This window comes from Alligator sinensis, unplaced genomic scaffold, assembly GCF_000455745.1.
Source record: "Alligator sinensis unplaced genomic scaffold, ASM45574v1 scaffold159_2, whole genome shotgun sequence".
Taxonomy (NCBI): Eukaryota; Metazoa; Chordata; order Crocodylia; family Alligatoridae; genus Alligator; species Alligator sinensis.
The window spans coordinates 1,535,645-1,554,621 of record NW_005841992.1 but is presented as its reverse complement, the minus strand read 5'-3'; the positions used below and the strand labels follow the sequence as shown (position 1 = coordinate 1,554,621).

General features: G+C 44.5%; 1 protein-coding gene across 1 annotated transcript in view; it reads right to left on the bottom strand.

The window, feature by feature from the left end:
- Positions 1-18,977, bottom strand: part of THBS4 (thrombospondin 4) — a 64,028-nt gene that overhangs the window by 33,301 nt on the left and 11,750 nt on the right. The window contains exons 4-7 of the mRNA XM_025201401.1: positions 10,830-11,077; positions 9,353-9,458; positions 2,599-2,681; positions 1,751-1,802 (exon numbers count right to left, since the gene is read on the bottom strand). Coding sequence (XP_025057186.1) covers positions 1,751-1,802; positions 2,599-2,681; positions 9,353-9,458; positions 10,830-11,077 — 489 coding nt within the window. The remainder of the gene's footprint in view (positions 1-1,750; positions 1,803-2,598; positions 2,682-9,352; positions 9,459-10,829; positions 11,078-18,977) is intronic.

The following is an 18,977-nucleotide window of genomic DNA, read 5'->3' as shown; positions in this document are numbered from 1 at the left end:
AGCAGGAAGCACTGGGCCCAAGATGTTATCTGAACTTCAGACTTGCATTAAGAATACACACTAGACATCCCAGAATGTATGGGAGGTGCCCCCATACCTGGGAAGCATTAAGTTGTGGGTCTGAAGCACTGCAGTCTGCATTGTGGTATAGTACTCTCACCACTCTGCTAGGATATACAAGGGGGCACTCATACCTCCATTGTCACACTTGTTTTTCAATGAAAGGGACCGTGGCAGCTATGCTTTGTGTTGGACTGAACACTGTTGGTATGTGTTAGGCATGCTGCTGGATCAGGCCCCTACTGGGACTTGGGTTCAGACTCTGATTGAGTTCAGACACTGCTCTGCTTCATTTCTGAAGTGCAGAGTTGCTTGCAATGTATACTGCCGAAATTCAGACAAGCCAGGAAACTTCAGGATCAAAAAAATAGGAATTGAATACATTGAGGTACTGAATGAGTTCTGCAGTTCCTGGAACAGGGGTTTTCTGTATTTTTTTAGATGCTTTAATTCCAGTGAAATCTCATTTTAGGTTCCTAAGGTTCCATTAGTCCCACAGTAGATTTATAGCTTCTTGTGCTAATGAGCAGAAAGGGATAGCACAGGTTAGAATGCCCAAACAAAGAGAAATAAGGAAAACATCCCTGATGCATTAAAAGTTAATGACATGATTGACAAGGCACCACATTCCTTTGGCTAAACCAACAAAGTTGCTCCCTTTGTCTCATAAACATTGTGCTATTGTTTTACCTCAGAGTGAAGAGTATCTTCCAGGAGCAGAGAAAGGGGAGGAAAAAGACAACAAATATCAGCATATTGGATATATAATTGGGCATCCAGTACATTGTTTCATGCACAGTGACTGGCCAAATGAGAACAGCAAATTCTTCCAGATTTTGGCAGGTGACAAAGTTTGTACCAATACATGGAAATGGATCTCCACCCCTGATTAGTACAGATAGGTTTTAAAGCAGGGGCAGGCAATTATTTTGGGCAGAGGGCAGCTTACCGAGTTTTGGCAAGCCATCGAGGGCCACATGATAGGCAGCCGCGGCAGATAAATATTAATTTTCTACATTTTTTAGGAGCCCCACGGGTCAGATAGAATGGTTTGGTGGGCTGCATCTGGCCCCTGGGCCGCATTTTGCCCACCCCTGTTTTAAAGGGATCGCTAGCACGATGGATGACTGTATCATAGTAGCATTTACAAAGATTTTTATTAACTTCACTATCTGGCTGAACTGTCCATTTATTCTAGACACAGACCTAGCTTCTGTTACCAGAGCCTTTGTCATCTCAGGCTTAAAGAACTGCAATGCAGGACACATGGGAACAGTTCAAATTAGCCTGGATATGCCAGCTGTCTCAGAATGTGGCTGCCTGCTTATTCTTCCATTAGGGTTCTTAATGTGTTTATTAAGTTGTGCATCTCCCAGGGAACACATGGCATCAGTGCTCAGTGATTTGCAAAGCAGAATAAGAAGTATTGGCTTTAACCCGTAAAATGTTAAATGGCTTCCAACCCAACTGTTTAAGTCTGCTTCTCTCCATAAGTTATACTGCCACCTGTGTAGTCAATGAAAGTGCTACAGCCCCCGTTAATTTAAAAAGGAAGAAACTGCTGGCAGGGTAATTTTGGTATTCTCAGCTAGAGCTTGGCAATCGAATGGGTATTGTTTTAAAACACTTGTACATCTTCTCCAGTCTTCTTTTAATTGTACAGGAAAAACAGATATACCAAGTTACTTACCACATGCTTGGCATTCAGCTATGGTATTTCTCAGAAAAGTTGTTTCCTTCACCTTTAGGATATAGAGAATGAGTACTGATTTAGATCTGGATAGCTCTAATTTGCCACTGCCTGCCAACAGTACCATGCTATTTTATCCTGATGTCAATAAAACCATCACACATACAGAAAGGATCTTTCAATGACATCGTTATGCCATAAACACTCAAAAATCCAAGCACTAGGTTCACAAACATTTCTAGGCCTCTCTATGGATGACCGATCTATACTGGTGTCCACAAGGCTACACGTGGTAGTAAGTATTGTAGCCATGATTAACAAAATGCTTACACACAAGCTCAACTGTAGACATGAGTTTAGGTCACATTGCCTTTGATGGGACTTAAACATGCGTCTAAAGTTCAGCTTGTGTTTGAGGACTTTGCTGAACAAAGGTTGATTTAATCAGATGCTTAGCAGTTTTACTGGCCAGGGGCAAAAGAACTGTAGAAACCAAGCCTACATTTAATAAAGTTTCTTCTGTGAAATGGCAAAACACTAGTAATGATGCACCCAGAATCAAATTTGTCCCTGGTGTCACTCCATTGAGACCTAACAAAATTGTGGGATGAATTTGGTTCCCTTTATGACCATGAGAACAAATTTATCTAGCCTCTGAGATAGACTGTTGGCTATAGTTCCTCTACACCTTATATGCAGGAGTTTCTGGCCACCAGATCTGCATAACTGGGTCTTCTCCTCTCCCACCTCCAATAACTTCCTCCTCAGTATACAGAAAGTAAAAGGCCTCCTTATAATCAATTCTGATTTGGATTTCAGGGTTTTGCACTGATAGCTTCCTACTATACCTGCTGTCTGAGAAGGTCTTTCACATCTCCCAGTATTTGGTTCATTTGCATCATTTGACTCATTAACTGCCTATTGAAATCACCTGTAGAGACAGAAATTAAAAAGAAAAAACACAAAGTAGTATTTGTTAATTTTCCAGTACAATTGCAGAAATCCAGAAAGTCAGCCTAAAAAAGAGTGAAAGTAGGTAACTCATTGTGTCAGTCATATGAAATCACATAATAGAGATCACAGAAATTAAGGGCTGGAAGGGACCTTGAAAGATCATTGAGTCCAACCCCCTGCTCTGGACAGGAATACTGCTGACATCAAATGATCCCAACAAGGTGTCTGTCCAGTCTCCTCTTGAAGATTTCCAAGGTTGGGGATTGTCCCACCTCCTTGGGAAGTCTATTCCAGATTCTGATCATCTTTACCATAAAATAGTTCTTCCTTACATCCAACCTGAAACCATCCTCTAACAGTTTATGGCTATTGCTCCTTGTCCTCCCCTGGGGCACCCTAGTGAACAGTTTTTCGTCCCAGCTCCCAATATTCACCCCTTACATGCTTATAGACTGCCACCAGGTCCCCCCCTCAGTTTTCTCTTCCCCAGGCTGAACAGTCCCAGAACCCTTAGTCTGTCCTCATAAGGTCTGTCCTCCAGGCCCCTGATCATTCTTGTGGCCTTCTCTGGACTCTTTCAAGATTTTCTACATCTTTTTTGAACTGAAGCGCCAGAACTGGACACAGTACTCCACCAGCTGGGGTCTCACCAACGCTGAATGGAGAGGAAGTATCACTTCCTTAGCCTTGTTTGTGACACATCAGCTAATGCACCCCAGTGTGCTATTAGCTCTGTTGACTGGTGTTGCACTGGTAGCTCACATTCATTCTGTGATCGACTATAACCCCAAGGTCCCTTTCAGCCATTGTGCTGGCCAAGACGTCTCTTCCTAACCTATACTCATGTCGCAGGTTACTTCTCCCCAGATGAAGCACTCTCTATTTATCCTTAATGAACTGCATCCGGTTACATTTAGCTTAAGGGAATGCTTAATGGAAGCATAACATCTATTTTAAAAGTTTAGTAAAGCATCTGCGTGAACATGGTGCTCTTCAAAAGTACTAGACTTCTATACTTATTCTGGGCTCTTTGCCAAGTGTAAGTATATGCCAATTAATACTAACTATTTTACTGGCTGTAATGAGACTGAAACCACCAACTTTTGTTAAGGTGATTGTGTTTTCAAAATAAAAAAGGGACACATTGAGGCATGTTTTTTATAGTCACAACATAGTCATACATAAGAAAAAGTTTCTACCTCAGCAGCAACACAAGCACATGTCTCAGAGGACTTTTTCCGGTCACTTAGTATCTTGAATGAGTTTATCCTGATGTTCTGGTCATGCATTAGTAACATTCACTCGTAGTGAAAGAACAGCTTTGATAGCATCTACACGTATTTGACCTTTCCTTCCAAACTCTATTCATCACTCTGAAGACTATTTCCATGGAACTGTTTGTTCCCAGTAAAGAAAAAGCATGTTCTACTCAGCATAGCAAAACATTGTGAAAAAAACATTAATTAAATGAAAATGGAAACCTTTCAGGTGTCTTTAAAGAAATGTATAGGAGACAGGCTATCCTGTGCAAAAAACCCCAACAAAAAGAACTCTCCTAGCACCAGGACATATGATTACTTTAAACCTTAAAGACCTAAAATAGTATCAACAACTGTCCCTACCCAGCTGATTCACGTTTGAACCAATAAGTGAAACATATGGCCCCCTCTATACATTATATCTATTGCACAACTGCCTTGTTAATTGCAAAACACATTTCAACTGGCTGCATATGCAAATTACCTATCGCACCTTAAAATAGTCTAACCACCTATAAAATTATTGCTCGAAAATGTGTAATACCCTTATAGCTGGTTTCTAGCCAGCTTTTATTTGCACTATGTAGGCAGTCTGAAGTTGGGAGACCACAGCTGCTGCAGTCCCCTAGGTGCTGAGGAGCACAATGAACTCCCAAAGCTAAGAGACTGCAACCAATGAGGTCTCTCAGTGGCAGGGGTGCAGGGTAGGGCTGTGAGAAGCTTCGGTTTGGCGGAGATTCGGCCCAAATCAGTGGCCAAATCTCCAAATCCGAACTGAATGAGAGGACCCTTTAATTTCTCCAAATCGAATTGGAACCCTCCGAATCAGATAAATTTGGAGAGATGTGGCGATTCAGACATAGACACAGCTTTAAATGTTTTTTCTACATGCCTCTAGGTAGCCGGGGGGGGGGGGGGGGGGGGGGGCCATCCCGCACCGCGGGAAGTCCCCATCACGCTCAGCAGCAGACCTGGAAGTGGACCAGAAGCACTTCCAGTCCACTTCCAGGTCCACCAGAGAGCGCCCCGGGGGTTTCCCCCGCACTTCTGTGGGACGCTCCATCTGCCCTTGCATCATACCATTCACGTGCTGCACCTGGTACCTTGAGGTATGTAGAAAAAACATTTAAAGCTGTGTCTATGGCCAAATCACTGATTCTCCGAATCAGCATTGAATCTTCAGATTTGGATTCAGCCGAATCGAATCAGGGACAGTGATCTGAATCAACGAATCAAATCACTGTCCCCAATTCAGGCTGAATCTGAACTGAATAGAGCCTGTTTTGTACACCCCTAGTGCAGGGGCACTCCAGGCAGTGGCTGAAAGATCACAGCTGCGGCAATCTCCCAGCCCTGGGGTGTTTCAGGCACCTGTGACTGGGACGCCACATCGGTGTCCTGCAGCTGTCAGGTGCAGGGATTTTTGATCCCAGCTGCACCTCGTGGGCAGCTGGACCGAGAGCCCTGTCCAGTGCAGGACTCTCGGTCCCAGCTGCACATGGTCCCTGCATCTGGGAGCCTCCTTAGTAAAGGAGCCCCCTACTGGGAGCCCCCTACATGGGCAACAAGGTGCGACTGGATCTAATACCCAATCCCACCATCGCACATCCTGCCACGCACACATGGCATGGCAGGAAGTGAAAACGTGTGGCTCACCCAATAGATCCAGTCATGCCTTTTACTTGCACGTGTAGAGGGGGCCATAAAAGTCTCCTATAGCACAGCACTGATCTATCTTTGTGTGACTGTTTATAATTCACACTTGAGTTGACTTACTCAAGAGACAACTTATCTAAAGCATTCTGCTACTGCAACTTTAAATTTAGTTGTCAAAGCAGGACTCACATGTTTTGCATTCTAGGAAGGCAGAATATTTAGCAGTTATGCTACATGGCTTCTTGCAGGTTCTGTTCTAGTAGAGAATACTCCCACTAAGAATTTGTTTACTGGTCTTTACTAAATTGTTTTGTGCTTCAAAGCATTTCTATATTGTTCCCAAATATGCTGGAGGCTTTGACCATTTTCTCAGATATTGACTGTCTCCTCTTCATTTCAGATTTTTCTCACTGAAATAATAAACAAGCTGAAATAACCGGGAACTGCAACAATCATTAAGCTTTTGTTCTAGCCACAACTTTTATTGTTTTGGGAGACAATATCTTGTGCCGTTTCAAAAATAGTTAAGACTGGAACTTGGTATGCAGGATGTCAGGCCAGACAGACAAAGAATTGGTTTAGTTATTATTGATTGCACTCTGCCACAAAGGTAAAATTCTAAAGGTTTCGCATGATTCTTTGTCAGCCAACCTTTAAATCAAAAACAGATCAGTTTGGAACATTTTATTTTTTATATATCATTAAACATTAAGGTGGACCACTAAATTTTAGTGTCATGAATTGTACACAGTTTTGAAGCGTTTAGTATCTGAATTTGCAAGAAAAATGGTGCTTTTCAATGTCATTTTTCATCTACATTTAAAGCCAAATCCCTAAGCAGAACCTAAGTGCAGCAGGAAGTCTGAAGTCCCAGTGCAGGAAACAGGCATCAAGGAGGTTGTTTATGGGGTCTTTCAGCCACTGCTGCAAAATAGCATTCTGTGGCACCTTGTTCTAGGAAGGAGCTGGGGCAAGGCAGATGTAAGCAGGTGGTACGCAGTTGCATTGATCTACTAGCCAACCCTTTGCTCACCCCCTCTCCCACCATGTTGGGAAAAGATTAACATCTGGATCCGATTCAGCCTGTCCAGCTAAACATTTTGAGTCAATAACCACTTGGTTGTCATGACAATGGTTGTCATGGAAGCTATGAAATCTGGAGCTAAACTTGAAAAATTATCAACCACATGGAAACCAGAGTCACTCAGAATAGTCATTGTTGATGACTCGAAGAGGGATAATGAGCTCCATTTAACAATCCCATCCCTATCATCTCCAGAACTCACATTCTAAGTAAGTTCGTATATTCCAAGATGATTTTGGATGAAGCAGGAGACAATCTGTCTCTGCAGCATTTCTACACAGTGCCATGCAGGGATACAAGGACTAGTTCAGGTACCAAAAAGCAGTCTAGTTGCATCAGTATTAGTTGCATTAGCATAGTGTTTTGCCCAGGCTAATGTATCCTGCTTCTCAGCACAATAAATTAGCATGGACAGCACCCCACATTAATAGGGATCTATTGCCCAGGAATCTCAAGCTGAATGCCCATCTGAGGATATCTGGACCACCAAAGTCCTACCATGCCTTTCAGAAAGGTGCTGTGTATTCACACAAAAAACCTCTATTATGGTTAAATAAGGATGATGGTAATGGTAACCGATTCTTGCTGTTCTTTGTTGGCCAGCAGCCCCGCTACCCCTGGTCAATGAGGCTAGTGGGTCTGTAATTCAATGCTGCAACCTAATTTCGTCTCCTAAAAAAGGTCAGTTTAGCACTGAATCTTCTTGACTACCATGACAGGGCCTGGATGTGCCTCCTCAGCCTCTGTCAAGGATCACCATATTCACTGCCCAGGATCACAGAAGCATTGTTCAAACCTCCTGCCCACCTAAAGGGTATATCAAAGGAGTTCTGCTGCCACAGCTGTGAATAATGACTCTCAGTAGGAACATCACTGAGGAGGGGGTAAATGAGGCAGGGATGGGGCACAAAAACATCTGCCACCACAGCTGCACCACCTGGCTGTACTGCTGCCAATGGTGACACAGCAGCTGGCTCTGCCCTTTGTAGAACTGCTGCCCTGCTACACCTCTGATTCCCAGAGCAGTCTGTCAAAGCCACGTACAATACTTAATAAGCTCTCCATCACTCCCATGTACCTCCCAACTAATACAAGAATACACACACATCCACTTCTCCTCTCTAAGAGTCATCAGTATTATATCCTTCAACAGCTGATCATTTCGATTCCTGTTTTTTCTGGCTAAATGTAAAGTCTTGTTACTTGATATATTACTGTAGTAAAGGGTACACCACAAAATGTACCTGATTGTGCAAGGCAGCTGAGTTAATATTGCTGTTGGATCATTTGCATCTCCTTCTTCCGATTTTAACCATGCAGACTTTTATTACATTAACATACGTGTTTGCATTCAAAATAGCATTAAGTCCATTTGAAAGCATACACCTGCTTGAAAACAGAGGACAGCCAAACCCTATAAAAGATGACATCTAACTGCCAAAAGAAACAGGGAAGTCCTTCATCTTTAAGAGGCCAAGAGAGAGATTTACAGAAGGGAACAACCTGAGGATGCAGTTTGGAAATTCTGCTCATTGATCTTTGAGTCAGTACCCAATCACTCTGTTGAAGTACCTGCAGATGTGTGCCAATTTAGTGGAAAGCAAGACAGACCTTTTGTCATAAACCTCTCAACATCTGTACATCTTGGAAAAAAATATCTGGAATGTAAAAACTTGTCACAGAAGATTTATTTATAAAGCTAAAAGCAAAACATAATACAGTATTGCAATTAAAATGATTAAGGCTGTGGTTTTGCCTGGAGGAGAAAGGCAAAAAAAGGTTTGTAATAGATCCTATATTTTCATACAAAAATATCTTAGATCTTAAAAATTGCCTTTTTGATTTTACATTTGTCAAGAAATGTTACCTCAGCTGCATGTTCTACTATGCCCGCCCCCAGGCAGCTAAGGAACCTATCACAGCACTGAACCAGTTTATTTTCCCCTGTCTACTCCTCCACCTGTTGCAGCCTAAGACAGAATCACAGCTGCCTTTATTCCATTGGGGACAAACTTTCTTTGCAGGTATGTCACATATTAGCCCCACACTCTCCCCAAGTGCCACTTCAATCCCTTTTCCCTGCCTGATCAACTGCTCTGCTTTCTGTGCTCCCTCCTTGATCTGCTGCTTTGCTATTTCACGCCCTGTGCTTTCTGCCTGATCTGCTACTCTGTTTTCTGCTCCATCCCCTATCAGCCATTGTGCTGCCTGCCCTCTCCCCAGTCTATTGTGTGCTACACAGAGGCCATCCATGCCACTTGTGGTACACCCCTGCCTTATTCATTCTGTTTCCCCTGATCTTTACACTGTATCTACGACACATACCACAGGTAGGAAAAAAAAAAACCTGTTTGAAGCAGGTTTCCTGTTCCTCAGCTGAACAAGGACCTCAGCTGAAGAGTACCTCTTCAAACAAGGAAAGCCTGTTCTCAGCCAGCATGGGCTCTCTCTCAACTCTGCCAATGAACTGCAGTTATTTTCCCCCACTTGTGATCTTTCCTAAATATTTTTATGATACCATCTTGGCTGTAATTCTCTGTGGTTGCCCTCACTCATTTGACTAGTTTCTTTCAATGTTAGCAGCTATAATAATTGGTTCCCTGGGATAATAGCTTAAAGAGGAAAGAATCAGCTCTGGACTATGCTTACCTGTGTACTGAACTGCAGGCTCAATCTGCTGAAGAAAGCAGTCTTGAAGACTTCCTACTTGGGAAAGGGAGCCCCTCACAACCAGCTTGAGCTCATCCAAAATGTCCTGGAAAAACAAAAGAAATGAAGCGTATCTATCTATGCCACAACAAAGAATCAAATGTGCAATCTCAAAATGGGGTGAGTGACTTAATTGCTGGGTAAATAGCTCTAATTCACTGAGATGAGAGTTGGCTTCACAGTCATGCTGCTGTATCTCCAAAGTGCACATCCATTCCACAAAACTGTATGGGGAGCAGAGAATGCCATTTGAACTGTGTAAAATCCAGAAGGTTTGCCCACACAGGTATTTTTTAACCATTTTAATTCAAGCACTTCCAGATATTTTTATATAAACAATATAAAAAATGACTGTTTTTCTGGCAGCTTCACTGGAAAGCCTTTTTTTTTTTTTTTTCTCCCTCAAAAACAGGTTCTGATTCACTAAAAAAAAGATAGGTGCCTTAGCAGCTTTCCTAGAAAAAAAAAAGCTAATTTTCATGTTTGTAATGAGGAGAAATCACTCATTGGGCAAGTAATTTTGCATGCTGTTATCAATATTTTGCAATGACAGAAGCAGCTCACGCTATGTATGTATATAGAGGATATTGCTTCCCTGGGATGGTTGATTTGGAACCCTCAGCAACATGCATCATCCCCATGATTGGTTACAGATTAGGTTGTACTGTACTCACATCCCATCACCCCAGCACCCGTAAGATGCTTCATATTCCCTCATTCCAGTTGTCACACAAAATCCTCATCTACATATCCTCATATGAACATACACTCAACACACAGACAGTCCAAGCATTGTTTCTTCTGGAAATCTGCAGGAAGCTAATGCAGAGCTTACCTTTGCAGTAACAATTTATGAATAATCTGATTTCCAAGTAACACCTAGACCAAGGCCCTATTTACACTAAGCTGCCTCTACTCCCAGAAGTTCTGGTGACAGACAGTAGTTACCAGAATGCAAGCCTGCCCACACACTTTTGGGAGCTCTATGAAGCTCCACCACAGCAGCTGTGCTGCCACAGCTAAAGTACACCTTGATGAGGGAAGAAGTGGGGTGGGGGATACCAGCTGCTGATCAGATTGTAGAACAGCAGCCTTATTGCACTCAGCAGAGGTGGAGTTACTGCCAGCAGAGCAGAAAACCTGCTACCACAGGAGATCTTGAGTATGAACACACCCAAAGTTTTGCCACCCAAATTGGAGTTTGGGACAGGGAGGCCTGCCTCTCACCCTGAACAGAGAGAAACCATCCTGTTATTCATTCATTCTCCAGATTATTTTTCTCACTGTTAATGCACCTTCTTGCCTACTGTAGTTGCTGCAATAACAGGGGACTAGACTTGATGACCAAGAGGCCCCTTTCAGTCACATGTCTGCATATTTTAATTGCTCTGTCTGCTCTTTAACTTTTTGCACTCACCTGTGCCTTTCTCTGTAGAGTACGTAATTCCACAAATTCTGGACTCTGGGATAGACCTGAAAATGCTTTTGGTAGATCCTGAATGACATCCACCTGCATGCAGTCCACATACATTTCTACTTTGCTTGATCCCCTGTGCAGGCCACTCAGCCTCAAGAGGACTGCATGGCGCTTCCCGTCAGCCAGCTGGATATTGCTGAAGATCACAGAGTTTAACCTTCCATCACTCCTCAAATAACGGAGGGCAGCTAGTACAAAATACAGAGAATGACTACCCGATAGTAACAAAAGGCAAAGCATAATCGGAGCTATTGCTTGATATCCTGAGTGGCTGCTGAATGGAAGATCATTATGGATACTTGTCACAGCTCTGGTATGTTTCATTATGTCTACTTGGGCAAATGGATTGTATATGCAAATATGTAGAGAAAATAAATTTGACATAGAATCACAGGGTGAGATTGACAAGAACTCTTGATCATTTCCTGGCTGGTGATGCATTGTTGCCTACAGAATATGCTCTGCTTTGTCCAGGCCAGTTTTAAGAGATTCAAATGATGAAGCACATGTCACTGTAACACGGGGTATTGAGATAAAACACAGTGACAGTGGAGCAGTGTTTAACTGTCAATCTGCTGTTAGCTGTCTGGCAGATTTATGCCTGACATTCCTAAAGTTATTCTGTCACAAATTCATAGCTAGAGTGAAAATTTTGATAATGAATATAGCTTGCTACATAGACTACCAGCAATTGTGTACTCAAATGCGCCATTAAAAGGAACAGAATTCAGCAATGTTCCCCTTTGCTTCACTACCATAAACAGAAAATGTACAGATTTATCAGAAGACAACCTGAAGAGAGGGCTACATTCTCTTTTCTTTTAAGGCTCTCCCATAATGAAGAGTCAGATGCCCAACCCACCTGACCTACATATATGGCTCCCATAATAGACTGCACCTCACACATGCACTCACTATTAAATTTAAAAAATATTATTGAAAATTATCCTAAAAATGGGTCATGTTATATATAAAATCTTCTCTGGAAACTGAATTTGCAGAGTATCATGAAACCTTACCTACCGGCCAGTAATTACCTTCAACTATTACCTGCTAACACTCCCCCTCTCAGAATCTCTTATAAGGGGTATGATAAGGTCCTTATAAGGTCCATGATACCAACTGGGAGAGCATATTCACAGAGCTTATAGTTTCTTTCAGATTTTAAAAATAGTTCAAAGATCCCACTGGCCTTAGTCGGACTATTCACTAAGACATGAGGAAGGGTATTTGACAATATTCAGCATAAGTTTGGAAACCTGGACTTTTTTCTGGTGGTATCTGTAACAGGGCCTAGCCCCACCATTGTGTGCATCCAAGCCACCTCTGGCTCAGGACAGCTTCCCTTTCCACTCATACTGGAGACAGATGCAGCTGGACCACAGCTGCACAGGCTGGCTGGAAGCCCTGCAGTGGGCACAACTGGAACAAACAGCCCAGGCTGAGGAAGAGCACCCAGCTGCAGGCATTTGGAAGTCTGGCTGCCCCAGCGGGGTGGAAGGGCTCACCCCAGCAGATGCAGGTTGTTGAGAGCAGCCAGGAACAGCTGCATGATCCATTCTCTAGTGTGGGGAGCAGGCTGCCACCAGGAGGGACATGCAGGTGGCGTGATTCCTGGGCAGGCTTTCTCTCGCCCCAGTGGGAACACTGCCGCCAGCCCATGCCCAGGTCTGGGCTGCTGGAAGCAAAGGACCCACGATGCAGAGCATGGACAGCGGGGACCACAGACAGCAAGCACAAGGTAAGTGCAACCTCTTTTCTTAAATCATTACTATTGATTTAAGTTAAGTTATAGACTCTGGGCAGGAAGCCTAGGGACTGGGGGAAAGCCCGTAATTCCAGGAGCAAGCCTCAGGCCAGCTACCCGGGAAGGACAGTGTCTAGATTGGTGGATCCTCAGCTGACCCTCTGCAGATAGAGTAAAGGGGTCAAACGGTAGTGATACACCCAACCCAACATGCCAGCAGTGCCCCTCTGGGGCCGCGACTACCTGGGTGGCTCACAGTATTCATAATATCAGTTACTTTGGGTGCATCTACAGAAGACATTTACTGTGGAGTTGCCCAATTAGCTCCAGTGGTAAATGCCTCACCTTCTACATGTGTGGCTCTATTAGGCCACAGAAAACTAATAAATTCTGCAGCAGGTTAGTACTATCCTGCTGTGGAGTTTTTTGATTTGCAGCAATGCACGTCCAGACACCAACTTCCCTGGCTGGGACACAAGGATGTTTCAGTGTAAGGATTGCCAGGAAGCTAGCCCTGCACTGGGGCACCCTTGTGCTCCAGCCAGTCCTGCCACAGCACGCTGAGCTGGGTCAGAGCAGGCCCAGGCTGGCAGGCTGACCCCGGATCCCCTGTCAGCCAGGGCTGCTTTGACCTGGTATCCTAGGTACACATGTAAACGCAGTGCCTAGGAGCAATAAATTCTGGCACAACGTGCACCAGAATTTATTGCTGCACATTAATATGCATGTGTAGATGTGCCTTTTGATTGAGAAATCCAGATATATGCAACCAAAGATTTCCCAAAATCTTAAGAAGGTAACATTCACCTCAAATCTCTTCTCAAATCAGGGCTACTTATATATATGTGCAACACTTATGAACTTCTTTTCTCCTTGGAAATCAGCACCCCACAACATCTTATTGCTTTTATTAGATAGTTGTAAATTACCCAGTAGGTTGGTCTGGATAAAGCAGAAGAGCTTGAGGTCACATGAAGATGGAGCTGCTAAAATACTTCCTACTAGGCCTCTGTGAAGCAGCAAGTATTTGCTTCCGATTCAGATTTAGCCAATTTGGAGGGACAGTGATTCAATTCGGTGATTCGAATCAGTCTCAATTTGATTAGGAGATTTGGCCATAGACTATATAGGCAGCAGTCCTTGACAACACTGGACACAGCTGCCTCCAGCTGTTAAGTCTGTTGTGGTAGGCAAAGTGGGGAGGGAAGTGGGGGGCAGATCAACTTCCCCACAGCAAGGGAAGGATTGGGGCTGGGACAATCGATTCAGATCTTTTAATGGGTCTCCTGACTCGATTTGGAGATTTGGCCGCTGAATCGGGCCAAATCTCCTCCGAGTCGAATCAGCTACCAAAACTTTGCATAGCCTTACTTCCTACACATACAGCAAACTGGAACAATGTATATATTTTATACTAATAAATAAACAGTAGATAGGTTCTTACATTCTTTAGATCCCTGCAGACAGTAATCTTGAGCCTCCTAGTTGCCATTTCTCCTGTTATTTGGGTTCTCCACTCTTCTTTATATTATCTGAGATTCTTCATTTCACTCCTTTCCTGATGTGAGCTTCCCAAGCATTTCTTAACCTTAGAAGTTTCCACTGACACCATATGGACATAATTTCTTGTAACCATTTATTTTCATTTCCATAACACAGGGAGGCAGATTTTGCTCACAGTTCCCCCAGTGTAAATCCACAGGAATTCCACTGAGGCTGATTAAGTTACTCTTGATTTATATTGGTGCATATGAGGGCTGAATATGGGCCACTAACTATCCATATGTTATTTATCATCTGTAGAAAGCTCAGCAGCTGTCATCAATGTCTCACTTATTTTAATAATTGTCTATGTCAAGGGTGCTCAACCCCTGGCCAACAAGCCATATCCAGCCTGCGGAGCCATGTCATCCTGCTTGTGGGGCTCCCCATGAGACTGAAAATTTGGGTGACAGGGGAAGCTGTGGCAGCAATTGCTGCTCCCCTGCTGCCAAATTTCTGGACCCTTAGAGAGACCCACGGGGCAGATAATGTGGTCATGCATGCTAGATCAGGTGAGCTAAGACAGGCAGAAGTGGCATGGGGCCTGATCCAGTGAGCTGGGCCAGGCTGAGGCAGTAAGGTCCGATCCTAGCATACTGCACCAGGCAGAGGCAGTGTGGGACCAATAGGGGCATGCGGAGGCCAGTCCAAGTGTGCAGGAATGGGGGAAGGCCATGCAGGGACAGACGGAGGAAGGACAGGTCTGATCCTGGTGAGGCAGCACAGAGCCCAATCCTTGTACCCAAGGCTTGATCTGGTTTACAAACCAGCCTCATGTCATACATCTGGCCCATGGGGCCAAAAAGTAAAGCACCACTGGTCTATGTAAAAAAACAGCCAGATGCGAGATTTTCTCAGAAATGCCTGAGGTCACCAGGAACTTGATAAAAGGATGGCTGACAAACACAGAAGGTTGGCTAATTGCAGTACATTGCGGGCTTTCAGTTCTGTGCGTATTGTGTTACACCATGAAAATATTAAATCAGAATCCTTGGATCTGGGCAGTGTATTCAGAGAGCAACCCACACAGCAACAGCTTGGTCAGAAAGAAATACAGGTTTCTCTCAATTTATGTGGGTTCGATTTATGCGAATTTGCTCTTATGCGATGACCCTTTTCATACCTGAAATTCATTATATGTGAGGTAAATTCACTCTTATGCAATTGGCATAGGTGCGCTCCCCCCTCCCCTAAGCAGGTCAGTCTGTGAGAGGAGAGGAAAGGGCTGTGAGCAGAGGGTAGGGATCAGGGGAAGGGAAAGGGCCGTGGGGCCAGGGCTCCACTCACCGCAGCCCCTGCTGCGGCTACTCTGGGAGCAGCCAATGCTAGCGGCTTGCAGTTGCTGGGCCGCACCATGCCCCTGACCCCCCGGGGCTCTGCTTCCCCCGGGGCACTGTTTCCCAAACCCCCCCAGTGTGGTGTAGCCCAGGAGCTGTAAGTAGGCAGCATCCACCACTCCCAGGGCTGCAGCAGGGGTGGGCAGCAGCCTGCAGTGGGATGAGAGCAGGCTGGGGCCGGCAGCAGCACCAGGCTCTTCCTGGCACTCGGGGTGGGCTGCAGCGATGTGAGGGGGGCTGATGCCACCCCAAAATTCGCTGTAGCCCCCCCGCAACCTGCCCTCCCAGCACCACTGCCAAGTGGTGGGAAGAGCCTGGTGCCGCTGCTGGCCCCAGACTGCTCTCGTCTCATTGCAGGCTGCTGCCTGCCCCTGCTGCAGCCCTGGAAGTGGCAGATGCTGCCTGTTTGCAGCTGCTGGGCTGCACTGCACCAGGTGGTTCGGGGCACGGTGCAGCCCAGCAGCTACAGGCAGCTGGCGTCAGCCGCTCCCAGGGCCATGGCAGCAGGGGCTGCGGTGAGTGGGGAGAAGCAGAACAGTGGGGTGAATGGGGAGAAGTGGGGTGAGTGGGGCTGCTACCCACCCTGAGCACCACAAGAAGCCTGGTGCTGGTCCTGCTGCAGCCCCGGGAGCAGCAAAATGCGGTCTGCTTGCAGCCACTGGGTTGTACCGTACTGCTCTCCCTAGCCCCAGCCTCACTCCCTCCCTCCCTCACCACCGTGGGAACACATCCCTATCTGTTTCATTGTAAACTGGGTTCGCTTTATGCAAATTTGATTTATGCTCCGTTCCCTGGGAACACATCTACCGCATAAATTGGGGGAAACCTGTATCTACTACTTCCCCCAGCTTGGTGTCATCTGCAAACTTGCTGAGGGTATACTTCATCCCACCTTCTAAGTGTCCTCATTGGATACACAGCAGAAGAAATCCACAGAACTATTTCTGTCTCTGGACAGAACATCAGTTTCACTCAGTTCAAAATGTAGGTATACTTAAAATAGTTTAGCATTTACGTTTAATTTATCTTGGATCACTTAGAGTGATTTACATTAAATCAATATCAAGAAGGATTAAACCAGTTATCTCACCAGTCCACCTAGATTGATTTAGTTAAATTAGCGAACCTTTCTAGTACTAACATGACCTCAACACAGACTTAGCAAATGGGGGGGGAAGGGGGGGTTGGAAAAAAAAAATCACAGCTAGAAATTGTAGATGTGCACATATTTACAGTACTATTTACAAAGACAAAACCAGAATATGTGCAAAACATCCAGAATCCAGTTTTCAGACATGGCACAGTAATAAATAGGTCCTGGTTTTGGTTACATAGATCAGCACTTGGGTATATAACTTGAAGTATTATCTACATATGTGCAGATTCAAAATTCCACATGTCTAGCTTTCACCACTTATTTAGGTCACCATATTTACCAAATAGTTCCATAATGCAGGTAAAAATCTAATCTGTGGACTAATAAGACAATGTCTAGAACAGTGTTTCTCATTCTTGCAACCCACAGGTTATATGAAAGGGTTGTGAACAAACAATAAAAGAATCAAGAAACTTTAAAAATGGATTCTTCCTTAAAGAAAGAGAGACACGTGGGAAACCGTGGCTTTTCCTTTGCAGGCTGTCAGAGTTCCAGCCTGCAAGGGACTGCTTGGGGCCCCCATGCTCCACACACTGGGGCACTGAGGCCTGGGGGCAGGAGCCAGTGGGTCAGAAGTGTGGGCACTGGGTCGGGACTGGCCACTGATGTTTACAAATGGGTCCTGGTACAAAAAAGGTTGAAAAAAAAAATCGCTGGTCTGGATTACATATAATTCCTATTCCACACCATCAGCTAACTAAGGTGTGCAACTAAAATGGGGTATGCCAATGCTTCTGCTAGGAGCAAAGCTGGAGGTCCCTGACTAAAGGGTCTTGCCCCTCCACTCAGGGTCAGACTGATCACCATATTTGGTGTCAGGAAGGAATTTACCCCATGGTTGAATTGGTATGGACTGTGGGAGTTTTTGCCTCCCTCTGTAGCAGGTGGTGTGGCTCTCTGCCCAGGACCTCTTGAGTGTATATTGACAACATTTTATAGAAGCAGGACATTGGCTGCCATGGTTCCCCTGCTTACCTGTGGCAGGTTAGGGTATTAAGTCTACGTTGTGCCAGGGTTGATGGTAGTTTTATGTAGAGCTTAGATTATTAGATTATGGGATGGTTTGGATTGGGATGATCCTGCCTCAGGCAGGTGGTTGGACTACATCAGAGATTCCCAACCCCCAGGGCCACGGCCCGGTATCGAGCAATGACGTATTGGCTGCCAATCCACAGGAGGGTTGGCTGTCAGACAGGAAGTCCAGAAGTGACTGGCATACTGTGTAACAGCAGCCAACACTGAGTAAAGAAAAGGGTTGGCTGCCACAAAAGAAAACCACATAAAAATAATATGGGGTCAAACAGATTCCAATGGACAGCCTTATTTAGGAAGAGTTGTTTCTTCCTAACAAGTCTTTTAAAACCTAAATGAATATACAATGGTATTAAATTAACAGCCCTGTAGCCTGAGGTTGTCTGTGGAAGGAACAAAATGAGTATGAACAGAGGCAAAGCGAGTTTCTTTATGTTATCTGCCAGTGTGCCTCAACCCCAAACATTTGCAGTTGTGAGAAGTAATGCATTCTCCATGTGTCTTGAATATAATAGAAACATCCTGAGAAATTCAAGGAAAAAACCTATATAAACACGACCTATAGGCTAGGGACAAAAACTGGTGATCAGAAACTGGTTCAAATCTGTAACACAACAGAAGTTTAGTACACATAAACTGCTTTCAAAATGGTCAAAACCAGTTTAAGATAAGTCTGATACTGCATCCATCCAGGTTTAACTTGAATATGTAGGGCATCTGGGATAGAAGTTCGATAACCGATTTAGGTTAAATCAATTTTTCTCACAGAACCCAGCATCCCAGGATGCTTTGCACCTTCCTCACAGGGTTGGTAGCCTAGCTTTGGCCCAAGCTGTCTGCTCCAGCCGAGCAGGGAGGCGTGTTCTAGCACCCCTTCGGCTTCAGGCCTGGGCCACTGCAGGCATGTGGCTGCATTTCCAGAATCAAAAGTGAATGTCTGTTGACTTGCTTATCGGTTCAATCTACTTATCATAGATTAACCTGTGAAGATTGAATTGATTCAGTCCCAGGCTTTTTGACTCTCTGTGCTTAGCCATAAAGTTCACAAAGTCTGTTCCTTAATTTATAGTAAGATACATAGCCATGCAAAATAACCTTGCAAATCAAATCAAGTATACATGTACATCCATGTGTCTGTGCACACACAGACACATACAGAGTGCCTTATCTTATAATTCTTATTCTCTGACTTCAGGAAAATTTTGCCAGAGCTCAGGCTCAGACCAAATTTTCTACTTAAACCAAGTACTCCAAATTTTCTAATTAAATAGATG